The 10,571-nt window shown below is 42.0% G+C and overlaps 1 protein-coding gene across 1 annotated transcript; it reads right to left on the reverse strand.

Annotated features, from left to right (window-relative positions):
* Positions 1–8,708: 8,708 nt before the first annotated feature.
* LOC110932504 (extensin-like) lies at positions 8,709–9,875 on the reverse strand. The gene has a single exon (XM_022175833.1). It carries the CDS (start codon positions 9,873–9,875, stop codon positions 8,709–8,711), a length of 1,167 nt encoding a protein of 388 aa, XP_022031525.1.
* Positions 9,876–10,571: the final 696 nt, after the last annotated feature.

Genomic DNA, 10,571 nt, shown 5'->3' on the forward strand with positions numbered 1-10,571 from the left:
CGTTCAGTAGCCCGGGTGCATACCGGGTTAAGGATTAATAGACACACCACTTAATATAATTTCGCCGCGAGACTTCTCTCGTGCCGACGATTATAAAAGTTATACAGCGCTACGGGTGTACGCCTACACCCGAGTGCTAAGGTCGTGGCCATTCTTTGAATGATGCCAAGGATATCCGGGACATGGTCATTAAGCCCCCAAAGGCTTTAAACAAACAAAACAGCATTTTTAAACGGGTTCATTTGACTGCACATAACCAAGACCGGTTATGGTCAACTTCCCGACCAAGCGGTATTTTATATACCGTACCCCAAGCCCGTATAGGGAAAATAAGTTAAACGTATTTACCTGAGCAAGTATAACCAAATATAACGAGTGCACGTAGCTTTTACTGGGCTCCTAGATCTGGAAATTAAGGTTTTAATAACCTATTAGAATCCTAACGGGTCTTAAGCTTTGACCGGTTAGTTATAAAGGGAGATTACGGTTTAAACGCATAATAAGGCGAAGACCGTTTTAGAATGTGGTTTTGACCCAACAAGTTTGCATACTTGTTTAATATGGGTAATATAATCACATTCTGGATTTTGAAACCAAAATGATATGGCTTGACCCGTTTCGGCTAAAATGACCAAACTAGTCATACAAGCCGATTCGAACGCGTATAATGCGTAACGAGTAACCATAAGAGTCAAATACAAGTTTCTGAAGTTAATATGCTTAATATATGTTGTGATATCAGAATAATATCTTTCATTATGCCCCAAACGGATTTAAACCAAAATTATGCCTTACAAGGGCGTTTTGGTCATTTTACAAGGTGTAAAAAGGGTTTAAATGATAATCTGAGTTTAAGACATTTACCTACTGTTCAAAATATAAAAATTCCTTATTTATATCAGTAGGTTGAAATCCTTAAGCCTAATGAAGTTCTAGAGCACGCTTATGCGCTAAATATACCTAAAAAGGGCGATTCGGGCCTTTTCCGGGTTTTCTGTAAAAAGCTGATATTTTTAATATTCCAGAAGGCTCAAAATAATTTATTTACCATAACTAATCAGTAGAAATTGGTTTGAGGTCAAAAGGATTAGTAAAACTCATTTTATGGCCGAAAAGGGTATAACCGGCATAAACCGAATAATTCTTAGAACACTAGGTTAAGCTCAGCCTAAAAATAAATAAAAATCTCCAAAAATCCTAATTTATTATTTTATAACAGAGGGTAAAAGGTTTGGTATAAAAATTTGGGTTCTAATAGGCCATACGTAATTTACGCTACTTAACTAGTAAAGAAGCTCTTAATTACGCTATCAAGCATATCTCTCAATCTAGACCTCGAACTGACTCCAAATTTTGGGTGCAAGTTTATAAATTAATAGCTAAGGTATTTATCCTTTCATATTTTCAAAAATCCCTTTTTAAGGTTGATTGGGCATAATGGTCAACATATAAGCTATTAACGGAAACATGCATATGAATAGGATATCTTATGAACCGGGTTGTATAATCTCAGGGAGTTATACTAACATGAATATAGGTTCATAAGAAGCTCTAAGGCAATCCTAAACTTGACTAAAACGGGTCAGAACTGAAAGTCAAAGCGAAAGTCAAACTATGCGACTTTCGGTTCCGAACCGGGTCTAAACAGAAAATCGTCGAGTTGAACATGTTGGAACATGTTCTTATTTTATTTTCAAAGTTATATTGATGATTACACAGGTTACATGCATCCTACATTACTAATTATGCGTTAATTCGCAATTAGGCGTTCTGTTGACTTTTTATAAAAAGCTTTGACTCGACAATTAGCGTGTTTAGAGTAGGAACCTGGAAACACCCTTTTAAGGATTTGTTACCCACTTAGTTACCTTCCTAAAGGTATCTTTAATTCGTGATTAGACAAAGTACATTATGCTTAATCACGAAGTCAAACCTTAATTACGACGGTTTGACTATTACTTAATTAGCTAAGCTAGAAAGGATTAAACATGGATAAGGACACTTACAAGAGTCCTTAGAAGGATTAGGAGGCCTAAGGAAAAGAGTTGGTGACCAGAGAATAGCTCCAAGTGCCCTTGAGTGCAATATGAATGAGCAAGTCCCCAAATGATCACACTTAGGCTCCTTTTATAGTGAACCAAGAGGCTCTAGATTGCAACAAGCAAGTCTACAAATGATGGGGGATCATTCCAAGTGTTCCTAGTGAGCTATATACTGCCTAGGAAGGCCATGGTTTCGAAAACCATTTGTTTAAGTCGGTTAGAAAGGCTGGACAGGCAGCTGTCCAAAACAGACTGCCAGCGACGGTCTTACGGACCGTAAGCTTTAGGCCTTACGGTCCGTAAGGACCTCTTGCGGACCGTATACCACTTGCCTTACGGTCCGTAACCGACCTTACTGAAACATAGTTCAGGTGCCTATCTTACGGACCGTAAGCCTAAGGCTTTGCGGTCCGTAACCAACCCAGTCGGACCAAAATTTAAGTGCCCTGCTTACGGACCGTAAGCCGTTGACCTTGCGGTCCGTAAGCGATGGTCAGAAGACAAAACTTACAAATTCTTGAGTCTTTGACCATGCAATTCTCAAAACCGAAACATGCTGCCTTTAATCAGGTGTGGGGCCTTCAAGATCAGCCATTGCATGCCCTCCTTTCCCTTACATGTCCCCATTAATTTCAACTCATAAAAGAGCTTGGGTTTTGACGGAGATTCCAATTTGGGTCTTGAACTTTATATAATTTGGCTAACTACATTATTTACCAATGTTTTATTTAGATTAGGAGTGGCAATACCCATAATTCCATGTCCCTTAATAAAGATGAGACTTTACTTATTTGCGAGTATCCGGTTACCGAATGAGATAATTATTTAAGGATCTTGGGATTTATAAAATTTGCGGGTTGTTCAGAGGTAACCTAAATACATGACATCCTTGGGTCATTCAGCGGTATTTTAAAATACATGACGCCCTTTTTTTTTATTAGAAATCCTACCATGTATCTCATTATTTTATTCTGGTTTTTCTGACACGTCTGTCACACATGACACGTGTTTTTATTCTAATGGACAGGAATTTTCGAGGTGTCACATCCTCACCCCCTTAAAAGAAATCTCGACCTCGAGATTTATTGAAATAACTGAGGGTATTTCTCCTTCATTGTGGATTCTAACTCCCACGTATAATCAGGACCTCTGCGGCCCTCCCATTTGACCTTGACGATGGGTACATGCTTTCTCCGGAGTTTCTTTACCTGTCGGTCCTCTATTGACACAGGTTTTTCTATAAACTTCAAGCTTTCATTAATATGCACATCTGTATGTGGGATGACTAGCGATTCATCTGCCAGACATTTCTTTAGATTGCAGATGTGGAACACATTGTGGATACCACTAAGCTCTTCTGGTAAGTTTAACTTATAAGCCACTGATCCTACACATTCGATGATCTCGAATGGTCCAATGTATCTTGGGCTTAACTTACCTTTCTTGCCAAATCTCATTACCCCTTTCCAAGGTGACACCTTGAGCAAAACTTTATCGCCAACCTCAAATTTGAGGGACTTTCGCTTACCATCAGCATAGCTCTTTTGCCTATCACGGGCAGCTTTTAGGTGCTCAGTAATTTGGGTAATTTTGTCAGTCGTTTCCAGGACTAACTCAGGTCCTGATACTTGAATGTCTCCTACCTCTGCCCAACAAATGGGTGTTCTGCATTTCCTACCATATAATGCCTCGAAAGGCGCAGCCTTAATGCTGGTGTGGTAGCTATTATTGTATGAGAACTCGATTAGAGGCAGGTGTCTATCCCAACTTCCTCCTAGATCAATTACACATGCACGAAGCATGTCCTCCAGGGTTTGAATAGTACGCTCACTTTGCCCATCCGTCTGAGGATGATAAGCTGTACTAAAGTTTAGCTGCGTACCCAGAGACGTTTGGAAGCTTTTCCAGAAGTGAGATGTATACCTGGTATCCCTATCAGAGATGATAGATACTGGCACGCCATGCAGGGCTACTATTTTATCCACATACAATTGGGCTAACATGTCAGAACTAAAGGTTTCCCTAATGGGTAAGAAATGAGCCGACTTAGTCAGTCGATCAACTATCACCCAAATAGTATCATTTCCCTTTGACGTTTTAGGCAACTTGGTAATAAAATCCATCGTTACCATTTCCCATTTCCAGGTGGGAATCTCAGGCTGATGTAGCAAACCTGCCGGTTTCTGATGCTCAGCTTTAACTTGAGCACACGTCAGACATTTAGCCACATGGGTGGCTATAGACTTTTTCAAGCCTATCCACCAGTAATTTGCCCTTAAGTCTTGATACATCTTATCAGCTCCAGGGTGGACAGAATATTTAGAACTGTGGGCTTCCTTGAGGATAACATCTCGAAGTCCTCCAAATACAGGAACCCATATTCGTCCATTCAACCTTAACATTCCGCTTTTGTCATAGGACAACTGTTCTTCAGTTACTCCTAAGTTCTCGTTAGGGTAATTGGCTTCCAGCACTGCTTCTTTCTGTGCAACTAACAACCTTTCATGCAGACTATTCCTGACCTCAATGCTTTTGGCATTGATTCGGATTGGCTTTATCCTTTCCTTTCGGCTGAGGGCATCTGCGACTACATTGGCCTTACCTGGATGGTATTTTATTTCACAATCGTAATCATTCAAAGTTTCCATCCATCGTCGCTGCCTCATGTTCAATTCTTTCTGGTTGAACAAGTGTTGGAGGCTCTTGTGATCAGAATAGATCACACACTTCGTCCCATACAGATAATGCCTCCAAAGCTTAAGTGCAAATACAACAGCACCCAACTCTAAGTCGTGGGTGGTGTAATTCTTTTCGTGCACTTTTAATTGGCGTGAAGCATAGGCTATGACCTTCCCTTTTTGCATCAACACACAGCCCATTCCTGTGTGTGAGGCATCACAGTACACCACAAACTCTTCAATGCCTTCAGGTAGAGTAAGCACTGGAGCGTTACTCAACTTCTGTTTCAAGATATCAAAAGATTCTTGCTGCTTAGGACCCCAATTGAACTTAATGTTCTTACGTGTTAACGATGTTAAGGGTGCAGCAATCCTTGAGAAGTTTTCAATAAAACGCCTATAATATCCAGCCAAGCCTAGGAAGCTACGGATTTCTGAGGGCGTTTTCGGCTCTTGCCAATTCATAATAGCTTCTATTTTCGCGGGATCTACCTGAATCCCACGTTCGCTCACAACGTGTCCAAGGAACTGGACTTCGCGAAGCCAAAACTCGCACTTTGAAAACTTAGCGTAGAGTTTCTCTTGATGGAGCAATTTAAGAATGCACCGAAGATGCTTCTCGTGGTCGTCTTGGTTCTTTGAATAAATGAGGATGTCGTCGATGAAGACTATAACAAATTTATCCAAATAAGGCTTGCATACGCGATTCATGAGATCCATGAATGCGGCAGGCGCGTTGGTGAGCCCGAAAGGCATCACTAGGAACTCGTAATGACCATAACGAGTCCTAAACGCTGTCTTATGGACGTCCTCCTCCTTGACCTTTAGTTGATGATAGCCTGACCTGAGATCTATCTTAGAAAAGTAGCTCGCTCCCTGAAGTTGGTCGAATAGATCATCGATCCTTGGCAAGGGATATCTGTTCTTGATAGTAACTTTGTTTAGCTCACGGTAGTCAATGCACAACCGCATTGATCCGTCCTTCTTTTTGACAAACAGAATTGGCGCTCCCCATGGAGATGAACTAGGTCGAATAAAACCTTTAGCTAGTAAATCATCTAGCTGTGCCCTTAATTCTTTCATCTCTGTCGGCGCTAATCTATATGGTGCTCTAGCCACAGGTGCAGTTCCGGGGATGATGTCAATCCTAAATTCCACTTGTCTATCTGGTGGCAAACCAGGTAGTTCTTCCGGGAAAACTTCGGGGTAGTCGGAAATGACGGGTATATCTTCGATCCTGGGCTTCTTCTCGTCAATGGTTACTCGTGCCATATAAATGACACAACCCTTGCTCGTACACCCGGATGCCTTAAGCATGGCCACATGCTCTGGCATGCCGTGCCGAGTGTCTCCCTGAATTGCGAGTGACTCACCGGATGGGGTTTTGACTACCACTTGTTTCTTACTGCACATGATCTGGGCTTGGTTGCGCGACAACCAATCCATCCCTAATACTACATCAAAGCCTGCTAACTTGAAGGGTAATAAGGACAAAGGAAAAGAGTGGTTCCTAATGGATAGGACACATTCGTCTAATATAGCCGAAACTGTTTCTATTGATCCATCAGCTAATTCCACTTCATATATCGTACTTAGAGTTTTAACAGGCAATTTCAATAGCTCACAGAACTTATTATCTACAAAGGACCTATCTGCCCTAGAGTCAAACAATACCCTTGCGTAGATATCATTAATGAGAAAAGTACCTGTTATGACATTATCGTCTTGAATAGCTTCCTTTGCGTCCATGCGAAAGACCCTCGCATTGGTCTTTTTCCCTTCATCCGCTTTTCTGGCAAGCTTCGGGCAGTTGGGTCTAATATGTCCCTTCTCATTACAATTGTAGCAGGTAGCATCTTTAAGCTTCTTACAATCCAAAGCTTTGTGATCTGGGGACTTACAAATCCCACATAGCTTCTGCTGGGATTGAGACCTCGACTCTTGTCTGCATTTCCCAAAATGATGTTTCCTACATATCTTGCATCTGGGTTTCTCACCCGACTGTTGATCTCTCTTAGATCCCGACCCTTTCTTGCGGTCTTCATTGCCTTTATGTTTCTTATCTGAACGTCGCGAACCATCATCTTCGCGTTTTCGTTTCTCGGCATCTGAGGCCCTCAGTGACCTCTGTCTAACTACGTCCTTCGTGAGGGACAGAGATATGTCGGCCACTGATCTAAACGTAGTGGGCCGAGAAGCCTTGACGCTTGCTTTAATTTCTGGGGCCAGACCCCCAATGAAACGGGCTATCCTCTTCGGCTCAGGAGTAACCAGGTAGAGAACTAGCCTTGACAGGGTGTTGAAGGTTGTGAGGTACGCTTGGCAGTCCAAATTTTTCATTACCAGGGACAGGAACTCAGACTCAATTCCCTCAACCTCGTGCTGAGGGCAGTAATTCTCCTTGATTAGGGCAACCAACTGTTCCCAAGACATGCTATATAGAGGTATCTTCCCGGTGGCCTGAATCAAGGACTTCCACCACTGTAATGCATCACCCTTGAAAGATTGTGTCACAAACTTCACAATATCTTTCTCAGCACAACCACTTATATCCACTACTGTCTCCATCTCATCAAGCCAAATCATGCAGTCTACTGCCCCCTTCTCCCCTGTGAAATCTCGGGGTTTACATGAAACAAAGTACTTATATGTGCAACCCTTAGCACGCGGGGCATCCTTAAGCACGATTTTCTTGGAATAATTATCATTTTCATTTGAAGAATGTCTATCATCATCCTTCTTAGTTTCTTCCTTTTTAGGTTTGGGTTGGACAGATGGCGGCTTGCCACGAGATTTCGACTGAGTCTTGGTTTTGGTATGGGATGAAGACAAAGTTCTACTCTGTGTCTCACTGTAATCGTTGTACTTTCTTTCTAGCGCCTCGGCAACTGCTTCATTCACAAGCGCTTTTAGCTCTGCGCTAGTTATCTGTATCTTTGCCTCATCATTATTCTCCTTTGGACGACTACTTACTTCATCTGACCTAGCCATGTAGCTTCACTGCTACATATAATAATGGGCAAGGTTTTATTTGATAGCAACACAGTGTTTTATGAGTTTTATTTTATCATAGTTTTAAATAGCCATTACTGGTTAATTGCTAGTTAATCATTTATACAGGACTTTTATTATAGTCCTATGTTAACTTTTAATGTTGGCACCTAAAGGCCTAGTTATACAAACAAGTTTTCTATTTTAACCAGGATTTTTATATAATCGAGGTATTGGGGTTTGAATCACAGTTCATGGCCCGGTAGACAGTAAGTTGCAAGCTCAAACTGTCCCTTAGTCCCTAGGACATTATTCATTACCCATAGGCACTTCATTCCCAAGGAATGGATATTTACTTATAGGGAATTTTAAATTAACCCAATTTTCAATATTTGGCTTTTGCGACATCTACTGTGTCACAATTGCCCAGCATGATAACATACTTACTGATATGAACAGGATTTGGAATCTTTTAGACAGGTTCTACCATTTTGGCCATGTCTGCGATGACACGTGGCTAGGTTTTACCCCTTAGATTCTCTTTATCACGCAGATCAATCCTAAGTTGAGATGTTAATTACGGATCTTAACCTAATTATGGAACTACCGTCTTGGCTTTGATTTATAAAGCTAGGTCTAAGTTCGCTTTAGATTTTTACCAATTAATTATAATGGCAGATCTTGTAATTATTTCATTTATTTTCATGATTTATGCATTTATTAAAATGAAACTTTAATTTAAAACATCCCACAAATTGTTTTAGATGAGTACAATAATTGCCCAAACGGGACTTCTACAAAATAAATGCAATTGCCCACGCAGGGGCGAAATACAACAATGATAACAAAATAACACACAAACCCACGCAGGGGTCAACTGAAAGACATGCCCGCGCAGGGGCGGAATATTAAAAGACAAGCTCTCGCAGGAGCTGAATACAGAAACAACAAGTCCACGCAGGGACTGATTACATCAAAGCAATAACAACAAGGGTGTTCAATGACCCCTTCTTTTTGACTTCCCCTTGAGCAAGTCTGACAATCCCTTGAAGAATCCTTGCCGCTCTCTGCGGTCTTCTCGAACTTCTTGCTCGACTTGATTTAACCTCTCAAGGACTTCCTGCTGAATTGGCGGCTGAGGCGGCTGATACACCGGCGGAGGAGGCGGCTGATGCTGGTACCCATAAGTCGGGTAACCAGTAGTCCAAGGTCCTCCATACGGTCCTTCAGGATGTAGAGCATTGTAATCCCGAGCTACCTGATATGGATCTACATCTGCATATCCATAGTTGTAGTTGTAGTGAGTGTGCGCCGGCTGCTCAAATGGGTTGTATGCCGCTGACCCAGCATACGCAGGTATTGGGTTATCGAAACCCAAAGGTGGTATCACAGGTACTGAGTTAACATCTGGAAGAGGGCTGGATGGACCACCATTATATGGGTCTTCTTCTTCCTGAAGTGGCGGATAATGACTGCCACTTGATGGCTGAGGAGTAGCAATCCGTATTCCACCTCGCACGGACATTCGTGCATTAGATCTTCTTCGCCTTGGTGGTTCTGGAGGCGGCTGTTGCGGCTCTACTGGCGGTGGCGGCGGTGGCGTGACTGCTACAAACTGTTGACCCACTGAAGGGTCCTGTTGCTGATCATGGTGCGAGTGCTCAGACGGAGTAAAATACCAATCGTGCTGGTTGAATCTCTCCATAAAACTGTCCGGTCCTCGGTACGGTGATCCATGAAAGGATGACCCATCTGATATTTCAATTGGATGATTTGGTGTTCCTGATGCAGGTTCCACAGGGTCGGTGTCCTCATCCATGTCATTCTCCTCAGAAAAATGATCTCCCGGTCCAAGTGGGTTAAAACCCACGGGTTCAGGCAAAAGGTTAGCCGGGTTAAACCGGCTTTGAAAAACAGGTGTTGGGCTGCCAAAAGAATGGTGGGAGTTGGATCTTTGGAGAGGTATGAAAGCTGGAGGCTGGTTATTGGGCTCGTTTTCAGAATTGGGCCCAAATGAATGTTGGTACGACGGAGAGGAGCTGAGTGATACTGATCGCCTCCCGGGTTCGACATAGAGCCTCCATGGCTCTTGCGGGCTGGTGCTCATGGTGATGGAAGGAGTGCGTCGATGCGACGGCCCGGCCTCGTGATCATGGCCTGTCATGTGTCCTTTGCCTCGACCGCGAAGGAATCTGGGTGGCATGATGACCTGCATAAAATATTTAGATAACAGCAATATAATAAAAGACTCAAAATAAAACAATTCAGAGTTTGTCCTATGTTCAATGTCTAGACTTGGAACTCGAAGAATGTGCAAATTTGTGCACTGAGATTAAACACAAAAGACTAGTGTTTAATTCACTCAGTGTTGGCTCTGATACCAACCTGTCACACCCCTAATTTCCACGTGTCACCGGTGGGCCCGGTGGGGGAGTACGTGACGTAGTTGATATCGTCGTATGTCAAACAACACAAATTAAAATGCACAGCGGAAGCAAAAATAGATTTATTTCAACATATTAATATTGTAATATCAAGGTATCACATATTGTCGAAATATAATCCACAGGCGGAATCAAACAAAAAGGAAACTTCATTTCAACAGACTTCATGCATCCTAAGCTTGCGAGACTTCTATGGATGCTTAAGGAGTGACCAGCCTATTACGCTTAGTACCTGCACTTAGTCTTTTTGGAAAATACGTCAGTTTGCACTGGTAAATACAATTTAACTGACTCATTTTAAAAAGGTTTTAAAAATTGATTTAAATGCACGTGGCACAAAACATTTGATAACTTGGGACAATTATTCTGCTTAATAATCTTGTAAAAGAATTACATGTTTATTCTGCGTTCAGTAG

This window comes from Helianthus annuus, chromosome 11, assembly GCF_002127325.2.
Source record: "Helianthus annuus cultivar XRQ/B chromosome 11, HanXRQr2.0-SUNRISE, whole genome shotgun sequence".
In the NCBI taxonomy this organism is placed as follows: domain Eukaryota; kingdom Viridiplantae; phylum Streptophyta; class Magnoliopsida; order Asterales; family Asteraceae; genus Helianthus; species Helianthus annuus.